Source organism: Oryctolagus cuniculus, chromosome 1 (assembly GCF_051225735.1).
Source record: "Oryctolagus cuniculus isolate XC-2025 breed Fujian yellow rabbit chromosome 1, ASM5122573v1, whole genome shotgun sequence".
Lineage (NCBI taxonomy): Eukaryota > Metazoa > Chordata > Mammalia > Lagomorpha > Leporidae > Oryctolagus > Oryctolagus cuniculus.
This window is the reverse complement of record NC_142867.1, coordinates 171,197,845-171,219,107: the sequence shown is the minus strand read 5'-3', so window position 1 is coordinate 171,219,107 and position 21,263 is coordinate 171,197,845. Positions and strand designations below refer to the sequence as shown.

Genomic DNA, 21,263 nt, shown 5'->3' with positions numbered 1-21,263 from the left:
ATCTAATTTATTTCAGAACTGCTTCCTGATTATTTTTGCAAAAATATCAACTTGTGGGTGGAAGAAACTTACACTTTTAAGTACTCTTTCATCATGTTTCAAAGTGTTTCATGTAAATCTTCCTGTAATTCAGGATTTATTGAGATTAATGGGCTTTTTAAAACTCAGAAACTCCAGGAGCATAATTCAATCACAATGAATCATAGCTCAGGAAAAGGTACTTTAAATCTTCCAGATCTCTCTCTCTCTCCTCTGTCTCTCTGTCTCTCCCTCTCCCTCTCCCTCCCTCTCTCCCCCTCCCCTCCCTTTGGTAAACCTTAGAAATGTGAAAACAGAATGAGGCCCAATGAAGTTGACAGCTTTTCCCTGGACTCCTGCTAGACTGAAGGCCACACTTGCTCCAAAATGTTTCCCACTCACTCTGGTACTTTGAATTTTCTTCAAATTAATTTCATTAAATAACCCCTTAATTATTTTCTAGATGCATTAGGAAAATAACCAGAGAGCACCTGTACCGTGAGAGGAGGCATTGCGTTTGGCACTAAGATGGTTGAAGTGGGTAATTTTGATGCATTAGAGCCAATTAAGTATCACAGATCTTCAAGACCATGATTAATGGAAAAGAGGACTGATGTAGCCAAGGAGCAGCCTGAATACAATGGGCACCCAGGTGATCAAGTAAGGTGGGGGCCTAGGAAACAGCAGAGGGCTGCCAGAGGGAGATGGAACGAATGTCAGAGATAAACTCATCCTGCTTTGCAGCAGTGCCTGGAGCTGGGATGGTGGAAACCACTTCAGGCTACTAAAAATTACTTGACATGCTGTCTTGGCAGCCCTGCTCGGGTTCACAGTGGCTGCCTTGTGTATCGGCTGCTCCCATCGGAGCGCTCGCCTGGCTCGGCAGTGGCGTGCATGAGCGTTTTAGTGTCCATATGCCTGGGAGGCTCATCATCCACAATTTCCTCATCCAGGTTCCAGCCAAGTGCAGCAGATGCTATTGTTACCTCTTCTATTGAATAAAGTGGGAAGCAGAGAGAGAAAGGAATTTGTCGATACTGCTTTTCTGCTGGAACCAAAATAAAGCCTGTGTGTGGTATATTGTCCAACAGTAAACCGTGTGCCAGATTTCTATTTTGTATAACACAACTTCCGTAAGACAAGAATCTGCTCCTGTATTTCTTAACATAATGTAAATGACCTTCATTCTCCTGAAGATGTGTTACAATTAGAGCCATTCAGACTTCTCAGTTTAGATTTGTGCTGTTTCTTGCACTTCAGATCCTTTGCTTCTGACCATACCATCTGCTGGAATCACTTCTATTTCTTTCACACACTCACAGTGTTTGTTATGTGCCTAAATCTAGCTGTGCAAAACTCTGAAGTCTTTCATATAAATAAACAAATGTTTAGCAAGTACTTTTTAAACCCGTTGCCTAGCATTAATAAGGTGCATTTGCCTTTCTAAAGTAAGTACAGCTGCTGGGAGGATAGCTTGATGCAGAAATGAATCAATTCCCCCCAAAACTCAGAAGAGTATCCCTTTTGAAATAAATCCTGTGATTATAAGCAGTCTCTGTGCTGAAGACAAACTGAATAATGATAAATTAAGTGCACAAAAAAGGATTTTTGGGACACAGAGCATATCTGAGGGATGGAAACTCTTTTTCTTTTAGATTTATTTATTTATTTGATAGGCAGAGTTACACAGAGACAGAGAGTTTTCCATCCACTGGTTCACTCCCCAAATGGCCACAATGCCAGATCTGGGCCGATTTGAAGCCAGAAGCCAGGAGCTTCTTCTGAGTCTCCCATGCATATGCACGGGCCCAAGCTTTTGAGCCATGTACTACTGCTTTCCCAGGCCATAGCAGAGCTGGATCAGAAGCAGAGCAGCCAGGACTTGAACTGGTGTTCATATGGGATGCCAGCACTGAAGGCAGCAGCTTTACCCACTACACCACAGCACAGGCCCCAGAATGGGGACTCTTGAGCCTCTACCAAGTCACTAGACCTTCCCACCCAAGTTCTCCTATCAGATCTGATTGTGCCTGAATATGACATGAATTAGACAAAGTCTTACTGAACTCCTGCGTTTCTCAGGGCTCTGCTCTCATCAGCCTGATTAATTAAGAATACTGTGAATTTCCTTCACAAGGCTGGATGGGAAGGGCAGAACACCAAGTACAACCCAAAATACAGGTTCTTTGCTAATCTGTTACACAAGTGAAACAGAGAAGACAGTATAGGGGAAGATCTAAGTTCATTTAGAAATTGTACCCGATTTTGTTTTCCATTGTCACTGTGTTTGTTTACCTTTCCCTTTTGGATCCATTAACTACCTCCAGATTTGCATGTAAAAGATGTGAGTCTGCCATTTCCTAGCCGTAATTTTTCAACTCATGTTGGTTTCTGGCCCTAAAGAGAACCAAGTGGGCAGAGCCTTTCTTCTTGTCACTGAGGCAGAGCTTATATTGAGATTACACTTAACTTTTCTCTGAGTAGAGATTATTTGAAGATGCTAGTTTTTCTTTTTTTAAATTATACTATCCTGTACAACCAAGCTCAAATTGAATACTAAAAATGGACATAGGAGATAAATATACATAAGATGCAACTACCGTTAGTCATAATGGTAGGCCTGTAAATTTTATCAGTAACAGAGTTACTGGATTTTAATATAAACAGAGGAAGACCAGAGATGGTCCCTAATTATGAGCTATGTTTCGCACATGTCATAGAATTCCAACAAAGCTGAAACCATTCCTAAATCAGTTCATAGATAGTAGGGGATTTTAAAGTATAAAGTGATCAGTGAAGCTGCTGGATCTCAAGACCTTCATTTAAAATATGTTCTAATGAGAACAACTCTGAATTCCATAACTTCACTGTGTATTTGGCTTTCAGGATAAGAAATGAGGATTGTATATGCAGAAAAATAAGAGAGATGCTCAACTGCCCTAAAATTATGTGATCTTGTACAGATCATTCACTTTCCTGAGTTTCTGTATTTCTAGGAAAGTAGTTATCTTCTCTATGAGGGAACAGTGGATAAAATTTTATAGATTACATGCTTACTGACATTGATTATAATGATGAATAGGAATTTTGGTTTATGGAAGCCATAATAAGAATTTTCCTTGTATAAAGAAACCAGTTAAGTCCAAACTTTGGTCCACAGTTCTTTGATCATGCTATACATCTTCAAAAACTTGCTTTGTCAGCCTTAACCACACTCTAATCAACTGGACAAAGACCCTTGCTCAGTCTAAACTCATGATCACCACATATATTTGAAAAACCATAACCAGTCATGTCACACACAACAAAAATCCTTATAACCTGTAGTTTACATTCTCTTTCTCTTGTGTGTGTCTGAAAATGATTGATCTACTTTGAGGCTATTTTCTCTGATGTTCTACATACTGAAGTTCACTTGTTATCTTGATTCGATTAAATGCAAACATATTGGTTTGTGCAATACAATAGTTAAGCAACAATATTAACAAAACCTTTTCAAAATTTGGTTAGAATCACTGTCAATGTAGACCAGTTACAAAAGATAGGTATGTAAGCCTTTGTTATTCTGTGATTATATTTTCTGTAGTCTTAGGAATAAATACATTTTTAAAAATCTGAACTAATTCTGCATAGAAGTCATTTCTGGAGTAAATCTTGGTGGCATACCTAATGAACAGAGATACAGCAATTCGTAATGTAGTCATCATATTTTGTACCGAATTCTCTGACTCACATCACAGTTTGGTTAAATTTAACTGAATCCTAACTATTGGAAGGAGGTCAGAAGTCACAAATGAGATCCTAATTTTTACACCTCCTCTGTCAGAACCCTATATTTAAAAAAGCTGTATCTTAAGAGGGGAAGGGAAGAAGCTGTGTTTTCCAAACTTTTTTAGTTTGAACATTTTCAAATTTAACCAAAGTCGAGAGTGAGCATAATGAACCCTTAAGCATGCATCGCCTAGCTTCAATTACCAGCATTTCAGGCAGTGTTTGTTAAATGGCAATTCATTTTCTATTTTTTTAAAGAAACTCATTACGTAACTGCCATTCAACATTTGAGATTTTAATAGTCCAGGAAGCCTTATCTCTGCTAAATGTTTGAGTCCATGGACGTATTTGATGTAAAGGCCACTCATTACCAGTCCTCAGCCCCAGGTTGAGTGCCTCTGGACTATATCTCTTATGCTTCTCTAATCTGTTATTTGCACTGCTTTTCTGTGTCTGAAATCTTAGGACATCAAGTTTTAAAATAATTTCCAAGTGTTGAAACGACTTCCAACTCTGAAAAGTTTGTACCCAAAATTGTCCTCAGTGACATTTGCCTTGCAGACATATTTTTAAAATTTGGTTCTTTTATTTTTAAATTAAATGTTAATTTTTTAGGCTTAGTTCATTATAGGCTCCATCACACTCTGTTATTTAACATCCTGTGCTTCACACTCCCCTGCTAAAACTTCCTTCTTTTAATTTGTGAGAGTAGGGCTGGATAAGAAGTGCTTTGCTACCTTATATAGAAAAAAGAAAAAGAACGGTTTCATAAATCCAACTTTTACAAATCCAAAGGTCAGCCACATACCAACCAGTGATTGGCCTATATTATCTGACAAATGATTTTCATTTCCATTCTGATTTCTATGGAAGTGTGATAAATACTACAAAGCAGAAAAATGGTTTCAATCTAAGAAGGCCAGTCACCCTATTTTTGGAACACCTCATCGATGTATGTTTACAATGAATCATGGGTTGTTAATAGTGGTTGAGGGAAGAGCGGACAGTTCTGTAGAGAAGTATGAGAAAAATAAGTTAAGTTGATTTCTTAACAGTAGGTTAAGGAACCTTGTAGCATACTAATTTCCATTGTGAAGATTTGAGAGGGAATTTCTACTACATACTTAAACACAGAGCTGCTTTTCTTCCCCTTGCAATATCTTTGAGGACTATAGGAGTACTCTTATGAAGGAATATTTCCGACAACATGGATAGTTCAGCTCATGGCAATAAAACAGAACTATGATCTACTAAGTGTAATTGGAAAATCAATCAGCAAGTCAATAAAATGTATATGTTACTATAATTTATATTTGTTCAAACTAAACTGCACAGAACTCCAGGCTATGCCTTATGGAGATAAAACTGTATACCGCCTCCCTCAAAGAGTTCTAATAGCATTAGATGAATTTGCCCAGACCAACGCAGACCATCTGGAAGAAACTTTGATCCATGTTTTTGGTTAAGGCCTGGTCATTTAGAGAAAACTTCAGTTAATGCAAAGAACACTAAAAATTTATGTATAGAGGTGACTTTAACTTCAAGAGTATAGTTGTATATTAGATTCATCGGATTCTTAAAAATTTGACTAAGAACTGTACAGCTGACTTATGATTCACAAATTTAGTGTCTATGAAACAATGAAGTTAATACTTTTGAAGCAACCTAAGTTTAGAATGCTTCCAGATTTTTAGAAATCCTTCCCCGTGTATTTATAGTTGTCTCACTTTAACTAATTCAACAGTACTTTTAAGGGTGGGGAGGGAAGGGGAATACAAATTATTTTCATTGTCTTTCCAAAGCAGTTAATTTAATTTTCACAGAAACAAATATTTTATTTTCTAACTATAATTTATCAGTGTATTCCATACTTAATGAAATTATTTAACTAAAGTAATTGATTATTTTTGGAGTAAACACGGGGTATACTACAAAGGGGCGCCGACATCTAGAAAGAGTAGCCTCCTATCATTGAGCTCTTCTGGTGCAGTGAGCAATAGGGGCTTTTTGGAGGAAAACAAAAGCCTGGGTTAGGAGGTAAATTGGTTAAATAGGAGTCAGCTAAGAACACGTATGTAGATAGCCTTATACATTTGGAAAAGAAAAAGTGATGGAATGAAGAGTAAGTATTACTTGAGATAATGGAAACAGAATCTTAACACAAGCTAAGATGTCCTGAAGTGAAGAGATTTTAGTTCATTTTAGTTTGGGTCTTGTATATTTCTCCTGTGTTCAGTCTTTCCATCCATAAAAGGTTCTGTAATGGCAAAATGAGTGATTGTTAAACTTCAGTGCATGTGTCAGGATCACCTGGCGGCTTGTAGGAGCCCAAATTGCTTGGCCCCGCCTAGTAACTGATTCTGTGGGTTTTCATGAGCCCTGAGAAACTGCATTTCCAACAAATTCCCAGGAGATCCTGCTGCTGCTGTTGATGGGACCACACTTTGGGAACCACTGGATCACACCATCTCTAAGGTTGTCTCCAAGTCTAAAATCTGATTCAATTGTCTGTAGTTGTTTTTTTCTCAGGAGAAGAAAGCAACCAGGAAATAAAGTAGCATATTGATTTCATAAAATTAATAAGTATTTCTCTAATACACACTATGCAAGAATGAAAAGCTTTTCATTCTTTTCTGTCATTAGGCCAATTGAATTAAAATATTCAATGCAAGGCCCTCAATTCAGAGAGAATAAAGAGTAAGGAAATTAACATTTCTCAAGGTTCTATTATTAGGAAGAGGCATTTTGCCAGTAGTCTCCTTAGAGGTGAGGGAACAGATCAGAGAAGATAAACAAGCTTGCAGGAGGAAAACCTAGATTGCGATTTTTGAAGTCCATGCTCTTTCCATTTGCCAAAATGACTGTCACAGAATAGGCATACCCTATCAGAGACTACCTACCCTGTCATGCTTGTGTATCTGTGAACAATGGGAGGCAGCAGATGATGCCACTGAGCATGCCTTGATCCTTGATGATTGTGGGCATTTAGGGAGTGAACCACTAGATGGAATGATACTCTTTCTCCCTCTCCCTCTCCTTCCCTCTCCTTCCCTCCCTCCCTCTCCCCCTCCCTCTCCTTCTCCCTCTCCCCCTCCCCCTCCCCCTCCCTCTCTCTCTCTCTCTCTCTCATCACCTTTCATATTAAAATGAAAATTAAATAATAATAAACACTGAACTTCTGACCTGGATTCCCATTAGAGATGGCTATGTGTTCACTGTTGCATACCTAAGACCTTGAATTATGCCACTCATGAAACAGGCATCCAGTACATACCTGATGGATAACTGAACATAACAGTGGAGTTGTTACCATCCAAAACAATATTAGGACACAACTATGCAAGAATTCTAAAGTGCATAAATATCTGCGTGTTAAATATCTGTGGGTTAAAAGAAAAATGGAGAGAGGATAGTAGCATTTTTCTTAGGTGCCAAATGAAATAGTTTCCATTGTTACTAGGGGTGAGAGGAGGACCTGTAGGCTATGGACCAGATAGTGGGTACCAAGACTCTTAGGATACTTTACATTCATTATGTCAGGCTTTGTAAATGTAAAGTCCAGGGCTTGTGTTCTAATTAGCATAGGTCTTGTAGTAACAGAAATGTGTGCTACATCTCTGAGAATTATCAGGGTAATAGGCATCCCATTCCCAATATCTTCCTCCCTATGTGAGGTTGATTAAATCTGCAAAGAGGAGCATTTCATGCCTCCTAGAAAGGGAAGTACCACATAGTGTCTCTGGTGTTAAGAAAAAGTTCATTTTCTTTGAATGGGTTCCTTACTAGGGAGCAGTTTGCTCATCCCTGATCACCACATTCCTTCCATTTCTACAACAGATAGAGAGCAAATAAAAGGAACTATTCCCCTCTCAAATGCAGTATATTGCTGATTATATGGTCTCCAGTGAATCCAGCCATCGGTTTACCCCTCTTCAGGGGGTTCCAGTCCACCAAGGAAGACAGCTTGGGGTCCCCAAATTGGACTAGACTCTATGAGCAAGGCTTTGGATGCATTTGATAGAATGAACATTGCCAGCTGTTCCTACATCTCTTGGGGAGCTACTAAAATGAGGCATTGCCTTGAAAAGAATCTTCCAGAGGAAAGAGCTTTAACTTCAAAAAATGTGTGTTTCTTTCCAGTAAAGTTGGGGAAGGCAGCTTGGCCACTGCAGGGATTGGAGAGTGAGGAAAGGAATTTTGTGTTTCCAGAAACACACCCTCCAGGTGATTACCTGCAGCAAAATGTTCCCATACCCTGCTAGATTCCTCTGGACAGGGGCCAATTATGGAAGATGTCTTGGGGTCTACATAGTATGTAGTTTATGTCAAATAGGTAAACCTGAGTTGCTTCATCCACAGGCTCAATGCCCTGCCAACTACTCAAATATAGTAATTTATAACTTTCTTTAATAAAGGGGAAAATTTTCAGATACTGGTATTCATCATGCGTATATACTTCAGTGTTTGTGAATATTTCCACATAATTATATTTAATACCATAAACTATAAATGCTGTAATTTGTTTGACCTATGTTGCAGTTAGATAGATTACTTGATCAGAGCTGTCAATGAATCATTTTGTGCACACATTTAGTTAATTGGCGATTTTTTTCTGCCTGTGCTTATATGTAATATATTCTATAAGGGAAAAGAAATCAGTCTTCATGCAGCTGACTCTGGTAAAAGAGCAAATAGGGTCTATCAGAACAAGCAGCTGTCAATAATGAGTTCTGAATTAAAATTACTGCTAAAGAATGGAATCTAGACATCTGTATGAAATGTGAAAACATTTTAATAACCTAATAACTGAGATCTGGACAGGAGTATCACTTAGTTTTCCCAGCTGTAACTACAATGTATTTTAAAATATTCTGAGAAAAAAAAACACTGAAAGTCATTGCATAAACTAGATAGCATTTAAAAAAAATCTTGGCTTCCTTTGAACAGCGTGTATTTTGATTCTGTGTTATCAGCATGAAAGCTTTCTATTTCAATATTTTACTGTGCCCCCTAGTCCTAAAATGTAGCTTAAAAATAGTTCTGTTATCTGTGTTTTGTGTCTTTCCAATCAGGGTTCTATTGCTTGGATAATTTTTTCTTTCTGTCTTTGGAAAAATACTTTTGAGTCTTAGTACATGCTATCTGATTTGCTCACTTCCAGGGTTGTTCCTTTCAAAGAAAACTTGGAAGGTGGATTTCTGGCATCATAGTTTTACTACAAGATAATTCCATATATTACAGTTATCTGGAGATAATAAATTATTTGGTCTTCAGAAAAAAAGCAAAATTTGCATTTCTTAAAACAGCCTTTGCTGTTTTAAGATGAAAGATTAAGATTTTCTTAAAAATTACAGGTATATATACATATACATATATCCATAATTGTGAGTATAATCAATGCAAGAGTCTGCCCTCCTGTACTTATAAAAATATCAGGAAAAGAATGTCTTGGCATCCTTGTCAGCTACAGTATGGACCATGGACCAGCAAGAGCAGCAGCATTTTGGAGTTTGTAGGAAATACATTATGTTGCCCCCTCCTCAGACACTGAATCATAACCCTGGGTCAGAGCCCAGGAATCCATGTTTCAACACTGCTTAGGAATATGGGCAGACCATTGCAACATTTAATGTCTAAACACTTGACAATCTGTTGTGTGCAAACTGTAGCATAGGAGAGGAATCTTTCTTACATTGAACTGTTGAATTTTTTTGAAGATGTATTTATTTATTTGAAAGTCAGAGTTAGAGCAGAGGCAGAGAGAGAGAGAGATCTTCCATCCTCTGGTTCACTCCCCAGATGGCCGCAATAGCCGGAGCTGCTCCAATCTGGAGCCAGGAGCCTCTTCCTGGTCTCCCACGTGGGTGCAGGGGCCCAAGGAGAGCAGGCACTGGGCTTAGCAGTTAACGCTGCTGCTAGGAAGCACACATCCCATATCCCAGTATCTGAGTTAGAGTCCTGACTACAGCTTCTGATGCCATCTTCATGCACACTCATGGAGACGGCAGTGAGGACTCGCCACTCGTCATTGGGTTCCTTCCACCCCCATGGGAAACCCAGATTGAGTTCCAAGTTCTAGCTTTGCCCTGCCACCATCCCCCACCACTATTGTGGGAAATAACTGAATAACCTAGTCTCCCCAACCACTCCACGAAGTCCCTCGTGTGAAAAGTCTTGATCTGCAGTCTTACGTTAATAGATTAAGGATATAACTTAATAAAATTATAGGGTCTGAGGGTTGGACTTTGGGAAGTGGTTAGGTTGTTAGGGTGGAGCCTCTGGGATGGAATCCTTGTGGATGTATAAAGAGAAATGACATAGCTGTAAGGAAGAACGCGCTGCTGGGTTTCTGCTTCCTGACTCGCCACTCTCTGATCATTGTCTGCCATTCACTGGCCTCACCCAATGACTGAACCAAGGAGGCAGGCCAGTCTGGCAATAGAACCTCCAGACAGTAAGCTGAAGTAGACCCTGTTCCTTCCTAAGTAGCTTTTCTGGGGTGTATGAGTGAAAGCAATGAAAATCCGACCAGTACCGGGAAACACTGACCCAGGTCTCAGCTCCTTGGAAACATCCACGTGATCTTGGATTCCTGACCCTGCCTAGGTCTCCATTCCCTTCTCCAGAAAAGGGCATCTACACAGGCAAAGGATTAGAAGAGGTGATATGAGCAGCACTGATTCATAAATTCAGAAAGTTTAAGAGGGTAATCAAACAGTGAAGCTGCTGCTGTTGAAGGTAATAGGTAAATTAGTTATAGTGAGACTGAGATCCTCATGCCTTGTGGGAATGAAAGAAAAGGACGAAACAAAGCAGGGAGCTACCAATTTATACTCTTTCCATCTGAACACTTAAACCTTTGGACTATTTATAATGAAATGGAGATAACAGCATTTTTCAAAAGCAAAACAACAATAAGCCATTCTCATCTTGCCCTGATAGGAAAACATTAATATACTCAGCAAAATAATAAAAATAAATGAACTAAAGTTTGAATGTCTTCCAGATACTAGTTTCTAATGGCTCTTCTGTTGGACTCTGCCTGAGTCAGCAGTCAGAGCATTTACGTTGCTGAGGGTTAGCCTGCTGTGTAGACTGAGTGGGTTGTACACACTGTAGCCTGCTGTGTGGACTGAGTGGGTTGTACACACTGTAGTCTGTGTGATTATTTTGTTCTTCAGGTTGAGCAGTACATAACCTGAGCACCTTTACTTGGCAGTCTTAGTAAATCATTGTAACCTCTTTCAAAAAGTGGATCATTGTGTATCATTCTAAAGCAAACTTGGAGTATTGACTGAGCTAGGAGGGCCTTTTACTAGGAAAATCTCTGTGTGTTACAGTCTCCTATTTCCATCGCGTTATTTCATTGACCTCTATTCAGATTTAATTCAAAACCAATTATCAGAACCAGCTGAGTCTGTTTCCATCCATACCTAATGACCTCTTCTATCCATCTGTAAGATAAGACCTGTTATGGTGTTCTTTTTACTAACATATGAGACTTTTAGTTTATCTTGAGCATCACATTTTATGAATAATAGGGAATGTGTTTGGCAGATAATACTGGGATAGTGCCAGGATCATGCCAAAGTCTGGAGGATTTCTATTTGAATCTAATTATTTTATAAAAGAGAGATTAGGCCCATGTATATTTTGATTTTTGTAGGTGGATTCCTGTTAAGAAATTACTCTTCATTCATCATAGAAAAAGAAAATGCCATTCATAAATGCCATTCTTCTAGTGGAACTGCAATATCCAATAAGATTATGAACTGATATATGCACAAAATGCTCACAAGTGATTTTTGCTCCATATTTTAGTATCTGCACACAACGATATGATCTGTGAAATCTCCTAATTCTGTTGTCTTTCGTTGCCAGCCCATTGACGTCTCAGTGAAGGGTCGGCATTAAAACTCCACCAAGTTAATCAGAAAAGCCAACTTTTAAACACATTGTAGAACAGTTTTAGCACCAAATAGTCCCCTTATGCCTCTTAATTTTTTTTTTCCTTTTGCACATTACTACTGTATCGCATCACGGGACATTAAGCATATTTCAACTCGTGGGACTAACTCAATCATGTTTTTAGAAATTGAAAACAAATGTTGTAACTGGATGGATGATAATATTGAAGTAATAACAATATCCTAGGAAGCATACTTGTTTAATGGATTGCATAGTCTTTCAGCTTGTAAACACTGGAATGTCTATCACTCACTGAAATTATTTTTTAAGGCTGAAGTTTAGCAATATGGTTTGCTGCAGCAGTCACAACACGGGTTGTGACTGTGTTCTGTGTTCTGATTCCCATTAGTGGAATCATTGTCCTCATTGGGAAATAACTTACAAAGTTGATTTTACTTCAGGGAGAATGGGGCCAACATAATACTAAGACTTGATAAAAGTGCTGCCCTCTTCCCTTTTTGCTGGAATTTTCTGTAACATAATAAATATACTGAATTGTGCTGGCCTCAGCCTGAAGCACAGGGTTACGTACTCCTTTTTTAAAGATATTTAGAAAAATCTGTCTCAGTGCTTGGCAACTACTCCGACAGAAAACAGATAAAAATAAGGGTGGTTTATCAGTTTTGCTGTTCTTATCATGTTTCAGGTTGAAGGCTGTTGAAATGATGAAAAACAAACAGCACTAAATAGGGTTCCGTCATTATTGCTGCTATGGGGAGCTGAGTTTTTCAGGATCAAAGAAAAATGCATTTGCTTTTAGAACTACAATCCTTCATTTTGAGAGGTACACTGCACTCAGATACTGATGGGGAAAGAAAGAAAAAAGAGTAAATTCCAGAAGGAGGTAAAATATGTGCTGTTACGGGGACATGGAAATTCAGATAGAAGTAGGCTGGCATACTTTTAAAAGCTGTGAATTTTCAACCTTCAATTACTTACGAAAAACAATTGTGCCTGACATTTGTTATTTGTGAGTAACTAGAGGGAAGCATAAGTACAGGGTGTTTCCAGTTCATCCAATTATAAGAACTCCCTTTATGTGGTTAAGCATATATAAAAGGAACATCCCTGTGCTGGGAACCTTGGACAACATTTCTATATGAGTCGTTGATCCAGGAGAGGGCTTAATATTTTTTAAATGTGTATTTTCCTAATTTTACAACTCAAGTTGAACACCTTCAGTTTCCCTTGTATGGAAAATTGCCCTGTTAAATTGTGGAATGCAGTAGAGAGCGGAAGCTGTTGTCCTTTTCCTCAAGCAGGTATACCAGCTGGCATAACCAGAAATCGAAAATGAAGTAAGGTAGTTGCTAAAAAAAGAGGTACAGACTTTCGTAGGAGGCCGAGGAAGAATAAATCAAAGGGATAATTTTTTTTCAAGTTTTTTTTTTTTTATTATTATTTGAAATGCAGAGTACCAGAGGAGACCTAGAGAGAGAGAGGGAGAGAGAAAGAGAGAGACCGACACCTTCTGTCCACTGGTCCACTCCCCAAAGGGCCATGACAGTCAGATCTAGGTCAGATAGAAGCCAGGAACCAGGAACTCCATCTGCGTTGCCCACCTGGGTGGCAGGAGCCCAACTGTTTGGTGCATCAGGAGGAAGGTGGATCACAAGCGAACCAGCTGGGACTTGAACTGGCACACCAATTTAGCACATGGGTGTGACAGGCCAGAGGCTTGCCCCACTGTGCCACAACAATAGTCCCAAGCAGAAAAAACTGATCAAGGCAGCAGCATGGGAGGTGAATCTTGAATGAAGGTCAAGGTCAACAAGAAGACCTGTTAAGAGGTAAAGATCTGCATAATAAAAGATCCCAGGGTAAAAAAGCTTAACATTTATTTAATTTGGTTGTTACTGAAGAAAAGCTTTGATACTGATAAAAAAAAAAATACTGCCTGAGAGCCATGTTGTTTTAATGATGAGGCCTGGGCCCAAGATACATCGAGATGAAGAAAACAGCCACAAGTATTGGAACAAAAACAACCAAAAATCAGTCTGACCTATGACTTCTTCAACATAAAAAAGATGATCATGGAGTGATATATTTAGAGCTTGAAGAGATAATATTGGATAATAGTAGAATCCAACAATTCTGCATATAACTAAGTTATTGGTTATAATTAAAGGCAAAAAATCCTCACATTAAATTATATCAGAAATAATACCATGCATGCATTTTAATATGAAACATTATTCAGACATATTGCAGCCAACCCATAGCTTTATCAAAATGAAGAATTAAAATATAGAGCCATGTCACAAAAGATAAACTATGAAACATGTAAAACAGAATTATTCTAAATAATTGCTATGAATATTGTTGTATTTGATAAATATATTATAAGTGGTCCTTTAATGGAAAATAAGTATGTAGAACATGCCCTTTATGTCTTCTCTGCTTTCCAGCCACCAGCTTCAAAGTTTATTCAGATGTGCTGGTTTTTACTTAGTGCTTGTTCTTGGATATTCTCTCTCTTCAATAGGTTCTCCACCCTTCTTTATGTAACAAACTTAGCTTGTCTGTTAAGTTTTTGTTAAGCTTGCTAGGGCAGGCTTAACAAAATACCACTGATTGGGTGGCCAAAGAACAAAATTTATTTTCTTACTCTTCTGGAGGTCAGAAGTCCAAGATCAAGGTCCTGTCGGGATTTATTTTGGGTGAGGCCTCACTTCCTGTCTTTTAGATAACACCTTTTTAATTATGTACACCCTTGGCTATAGTATCTCTTCCTGTTTTTAGAAGAACACCAATCCTAGTTGATGAGGGCCCCCACCAAATGGCCTCATTGAACCACACTTACCTCCCTAAAGGCCCAACTTCCAATACAGTCACACTGGGGTTTGCGGTTTCAATCTATGAATTTTGATGAGAGGAACACAATTCCATCTATAACAGGTATCAGTTTAAAAAGCATTTCCCTGAAGGGGCTCTGCCAGTGATCCTGCCTTACATCCAAAGTTGAGATTTGTAATTAGTTGTTTATTCATGTGATTATAAAATGTCTAAGTGCTGCACTAAACTAATTTCCAAGAGCAGAGGATCCTGCTTGGTTTTGCTCAGTGTCTTAGCATGTCGTGGCATTCAGTAAATATTTGTGGAATAAAAGCCTATGGGGTCCATTGAACAAGTACAGAGCAAATGTGTAGCAAAGAGCAAAGGAATGAGCACTTTTCTACATGTCCTTGAGTTTGGGGAATGGACAAAGCAGGGTAGTCAGTATGTGCTGGGAAATGTGTAGCCACCAGTGCTGGGTGGGTATGCACTGATTTCCATGGATGATTTCAGGCTACAAACATGGTATCACTGGGAAGAGATATGCAGCAGCATATTATGATGTAGTATATTCACCGGGTAACCATAAATATAGTGCAAAATAATTCAGAAGCACTCAATTTTGAATACTACCTTTGTTTTTCTTAGTTTTATTTAAGCAAAAATCCTGAAAGTTTCACACGTCCCTTTTTTCCAACGCTAGCATACCACTGAGAAGATGTGTAGCATAGAAATTTATAATTTATTATTTGTTCAGGGCAAGAAGCAGAAACAGTCCAAGGTGATTCTTCAATTTTAGACCTGAATGTCAAGGAAAGGGAGTAAGAGTGGGAGGAGCTGATTTGAGAGCAGAAGGTGCTGATTAAGCTTGGAATCCGTTTATTTTTGAGAAACTTGAAGGTTGTTTGAAATATAGGTATCCACTTAGGGCCAATGAAGGGGCCATCACTTTAGGAATCATTTGTTGGAAAATTATTACTGAAGCATGAAGGGTAATGAGAGAGAGAAGGATGCAACTTTGGAGATATTATCTACACTCTGAGGGCTGGACGAGGTATATAAATCAGGGAAAGGGATACAGATGGAACCATTCAGAGAAGCAGAGAGAGAATCAGCACAGCAATTAAAAAGGGAGAAGGGTGCAGCATATAGCTCTGTGTGTGTGTGTGTGTTATAGGGGAGTGAGTTACAACAACTCAGATGACAGAAAGCATTTGCAGCAATAGGAGTGCCATGAAAAGTAGCTTCTTAGTATCTGCATTTCTGTCCCTGCTCTTCCCCCTACCACGAGCATTTGCTGAATACCTCCCCTGTACTAGGCGGTGTGATGAGAGGCTCTTGTCTGCCATCTCATTCGCCATGGCAGCTATGTGAGAGCAGGAAGCTCCTCAAATGAAAGAGATTGGTTATTTGAAATAAAGTAAGAAAAAGAAAGCAGCTTGAAGGGATAGATTAAAGAAACATTTTAAAAGCCAAATCTCAAATGGTCCTATAGAGATTCTATCATAAATTTCCCAGTACTACATTGCCTGTTCCTTGCTGTCAAGTACAGAGGTAAATTTTTTTAAATGGAGTTTGCACCTACAAAGTAACTGCCTCTTCCTTTGTATTTGCAAAACACTCTGTGTCTTTAATTCATCCTTAAGATTTACTAGATAATCAACTAACCATCACTTAAGAAAAATGGGAAAACAGAGGTTAATTGACTTTCTCAAGGACACACTGCCATTGGAATCTGGAAAAAGTACCATGAATCTCATGATCTAGGATTAAACTGAGTCACATGTCTTTTGTTTGAAGTCTCCAAGAATTCTTTACCCTAGGGAAGAAGGTGACATCTCAGTTTCCAGGGTCAGCTCCCTTTCTGCCTTCCATATGGACAGTACAGCAGTGAGCAATATTTTGTGTTTTGTGGGGAAAACAGGTTTTGTTTAAGTCATACCATCTCGTTTATTTTCTTCCCACAATTCATGATGTAGGCTTGAGCACATTTTTTTTTTCTTCACTTTTAGAAAATATAAATCACAACCATCAAGAAGCAGTTAATACTGTTTAGAACTGAAGTTTCTCCTACCAATTTCCAAGATTCTGTAGTAGCTTTCTTCTAGAATACAGAACCATGCATCATCTAGACATGTGAATGGTCCCTGATGCATATTTAGGGAAATATTCCTGCCATTGTCTTGAATGGACTTGATATATAGGACTCAGTTGTAAAGCTACGATGTGCTTCCAGGAAGTACTGCATGAAGTTGTGTTCCATTAGAAGCAGTATACACATGAAAGGAAAACTATTTAGAAAGACAACCAGAAGGATACAATGTGTTACTCATCATCTTAGAAACTGTCAAACAGGGTTGGAAAGAAACCCCAAAAGATGAACTTCTTCTTGGCTAAATCTTACTTAGATTGTCTTAACTACAACCTGATGGCTTATTAGGACATAGAGACTATTTAAAGCACTTTTCCTGTCCTGTTATTGTCTGTCAAATACAATATGCTCCCATCTTCACATATTCCTTGAATAGTTCCAGCTTTTGGCAAATGTGGCAGGATACACGTCACTGCTTCCTGAAGGGTCTGCTTCCTAAGTAAGTAGGCTTACCTCACTGGATGGGCTGCTCATTACTCTAGGCCTCTCGGGTCAATCATTAATTCATTCACAAACATTATTGAATGCCTAACTGCAGACTTGGTGCAGGGCGCACAAAGATAAAAAATGCAATTCCTGCTCTGAAAATGTGCCTGCTTGTTTATATATGCCTGCCCTATCACACTAATTAATAATGCATTTTGTCTGGGACTGTAGTGGAGGAATTTTTTAAGGTGCCAGGTGATTCGGGACAGAGGGTACTTAATCCCATCTATGGAGGTGGGGATCCAGAATGACGGGGAAAACTTGCCATCTAGCAGGTTTATTTACTATGGCAAACTTAATGCAGTGGGACTTCGTGAATCTCAGTGTATTGGAAACACCAGGCTGACAGAGCTCCGTAGTAACACTTGCATTGAGTTTCTGATTGGTTCCTTGCAAAGGCTATGCTACATTTCTAATTTTCTGTGTCCCGGAAGGCTTTTGCATGATAGCTCAATGTCATGTCATTTTGTCGGCTTAAACCTTGAATGGAATCTTATAATCAGTAACCAGGGGCCCTCTGGCATAAGACATTAAACGGTAAGCAATTTTAAGATACGTTATATCAAATTCTCACTTATCCTAGTCTGTAGACCACAGGGCATCTGTATGAAAGCAGAATTTGATCTATACTGTTCAGTAATTAAATAAAGGTATTATTTCATTAAAAATGCCCTCTCACACCTTGCAGCCACTTGGCACAAAAGATAAATTGCTATTTCAGTTGAAGCAGGCATGCTGGTGCTCACTAAACTCTCTCATGTGGGAGTTCTGGTGTAGGAGAGTTTTACATGTCATTCCTAGAGCCATATGTTCCTTCTCTTCTGCTTTTCCAGCTTTCTCAACTCTTCATCCACCCTGGCCTACAAGTCAAATTTCAAAAGCCACAACACCCAGTATACCAATATTCTTTTCTTGTGTTAAAACAGTTATGTAAAGCATTATGTCCCTTGTTAGACTGTAAGAGCTACTAAAGTAGAATCTACTTTAGTCATGTGTATTGTATCCTTAATTTCACTTATCAGATTACTTCATTATTCATTGTACATTGAATCAAAAGTTCACTGAATGCAAAGATCAGTGAATGGATGGGCAAATAAATGATAAATGAACACATTGATACACAGATGACAGGAAGAGCGGCGTGGAGCAAAGGAGGAGGCTCTCTCTCACTCAGTGTGTGAAGTGGTGACAGATACGTAGACGTTTACCAGTTGATTACATTTACCATTAGAGAAACAGGTATGATCAGAAGGAGGAAAACATACTTGGATTGAACCACACTTGCCACATCCATGTGCCAGCATGAAAGGTCTGATAAACAGAAAGCACACAAGGCTTACCTTGAGGTTGTAAGGGCACTGATGTATTATTTTCCTAGTACTCTGTCTTAGCTTCAGAGGAAATTTCAGCGTTTCAGCCACCCTACTCTGTAACCCTGTTCAGTGTGTTAGACAGTCTCTTTGCACTGCCAGATCTTATCCATCCATTTTGCCTTGTTAACACTCTCATACCCTCTTCTTTAAATCAGTTTCCTCAACTTGAAAATGATACATAATTCTACAAATAGTGGAGTAAAAAAACCACCTCAGAGCCCTTTCAATAACAAGGGCTATAGCTTTTATTGTCTTATGCAGAATACTTGAATTTTACCTGGAATTTCAAAATATACTCAATCCAGGGGAAGAAGGGGTGAATAAAGACAAGAGACACACTTTACATTGTCTACCATTATTTTTTAATCCTTTTATACTATTTTTAGTATGCAATAACATTTTGATTTTTTAAAAGGATTTTTTATTTTTAATAGAAAGGCAGACTTAGAGAGAGAGAGAGAGAGAGAGAGAGAGAGAGAGGAATCTTTCATCTGCTGGTTCACTCCCCCAAATGGCTGTAACAGCCAGGGCTGGGCCAGGCTGAAGCTAGGAAGGAACCTTGGACCTCCATCCAGGTCTCCCATGTGGATACAGGGGCCGGAACACTCGGGCCATCTTCTGCTGCCTTCCCAGGTTACGAAGCTGGATTGTTAGTAGAGTAGCCAGGAATCGAATCAGAACCCATATGGGATGCGGACATTGCAGGCTACAGCTTAAGCCACTATGTAACAGTGCTGGCCCCCCCCATTTTAATTACATATTTCCCATCATATTGGTTTTAGAATGTGTTTATTGAGTTTTATAATACATGATGTTTCAATTCGATGTACTAGGTGTTTTGTTTTGTTTTTGTTTTATTTTATAAATTGACTTCAAGTAGACTAAGAGGACTTGCAAAAGAAAATACTCTAGTTAGATATTAAACAAGATTTTTAAAATATCTTTTAAATGTAAAGAACTTAAATGTTTTCTTTTTCTATATTGGTTTCAAAATCAAATCCATTTTATCTTAGGGGCATGGTAATTATGGATCTAATATTTTAATATTTTTGATGAAACTAATTTTACTCAGTATTTTGTTACTCAGTACTCTGGTTATGGTGTCTTAATAATACTTTCGACTTGAGAATGTTTCAGAATCATCCCAGTAGCTACTTGAATTAACCTGGTTCATAATAATAAAAAATATCTTTGTGATGTATTTTTGTCCTGATGGGTTTATTTGGGCTTTTCTTTTCTCTTTGTCTTCCTTTCAGTGCGGGAGTCGGCCGAACTGGTTGTTTCATCGTAATAGATGCCATGTTAGAAAGAATAAAGCATGAAAAAACTGTAGATATTTATGGCCATGTAACTTTAATGAGAGCCCAGAGGAATTACATGGTTCAAACGGAAGACCAATACATCTTTATCCACGATGCACTGTTAGAAGCAGTGACTTGTGGAAATACCGAAGTGCCAGCTAGAAACTTGTATGCCTACATTCAGAAGCTGACACAAATAGAAGCAGGAGAGAATGTCACAGGAATGGAGCTCGAGTTTAAGGTATGGCTCTGGGAGCAGCGTGGTTATTCAGGAGTACGTCATCCTGGGATTGTCTTTGTGTAGTGCCTTCACTTTTTTAACCTTCTGAATTTGTGCAGAACAAAGGTCATTTGAGCTTCTCTACAAGTATCTGATTCTAAGACACTTTCCTCCTCTTTCCCTCTTCTATTCTTTGCTTCCTAACAAGACCTTGTGCCTTTTGTATCCTACTTTAAATTGAGAACTCATAGTCTCAGAACAGGATATTTAAAAATTCAATAGGCTATACAGATTCATTAGGCTGAGGTAGAAAGCAGTGCAGTTTGAATAGTCATTTACTTTAAAGTAAACAAAAGATGTATATGTGAAAAGGAAATCTTTGGTACATTATATTCAACCATAGTCTAAAATTATCTTTGTCGGATTTTTCTTTTCTTTTTTCTATTCAATAGCGTCTAGCCAGCTCAAAAGCTCACACCTCAAGATTCATCAGTGCCAATCTCCCATGTAATAAATTCAAAAATCGCCTTGTTAATATTATGCCATATGAATCCACAAGGGTATGCCTGCAGCCTATCCGAGGAGTAGAAGGGTCTGATTACATCAATGCCAGTTTTATTGATGGATACAGGTATATACTTTTGCTCCCCTGACAATCCAAAGTCTTGATATTTACATGTGCCCTAGTTTCATAACCAGAATGAATTTCATCTCAATTCAAAGCCATTTTCTTTCTGCATAGGTCAGCATTCAGTCCCTTGGTATTTATTTTTTATTATTTTGGATAGGAGCAAGAAGCTGTAGTTATGCAGTTTTTAATCTGGCCTTCTGCATGCACTCTTAGAATCCATTTGGATTTTGAAGGAGTTTCATAAAGAATCTGTTCCACACCATATTTCATAAATTTAATAGATGGTGTAAGAATTGTTTCTAGAAAATGAAGCTATACAATTAAGTGTTTCTTAAGTGATTTGTATGACACATGAAATTGAGCTATTAGCATTGCACTGAAATTTAATAATGATAAAGACATACATCATAATATTAACAAAGCAATGTAGTTTGCAAAGTCCTCAAAATGTATTAAATGCTTTTACTTGATGAGGCAGTCTTTACAGGAATGTACTGCAATTGCATTGATAATCTATTTTCATTTCCCATCAGCATGCTTGATGTTTTCATATCACATGCGGGCTTTT

The 21,263-nt window shown here is 38.4% G+C and overlaps 1 protein-coding gene across 35 annotated transcripts in view; it reads left to right on the top strand.

Annotated features, from left to right (window-relative positions):
• Positions 1–21,263, top strand: part of PTPRD (protein tyrosine phosphatase receptor type D) — a 1,783,257-nt gene that overhangs the window by 1,748,128 nt on the left and 13,866 nt on the right. For all 35 annotated transcript variants that reach the window (XM_089316625.1, XM_089316627.1, XM_089316774.1 and 32 more), the window contains 2 exons: positions 19,800–20,085; positions 20,517–20,695. In XM_089316625.1, the coding sequence (XP_089172751.1) occupies positions 19,800–20,085; positions 20,517–20,695 (465 nt within the window). The remainder of the gene's footprint in view (positions 1–19,799; positions 20,086–20,516; positions 20,696–21,263) is intronic.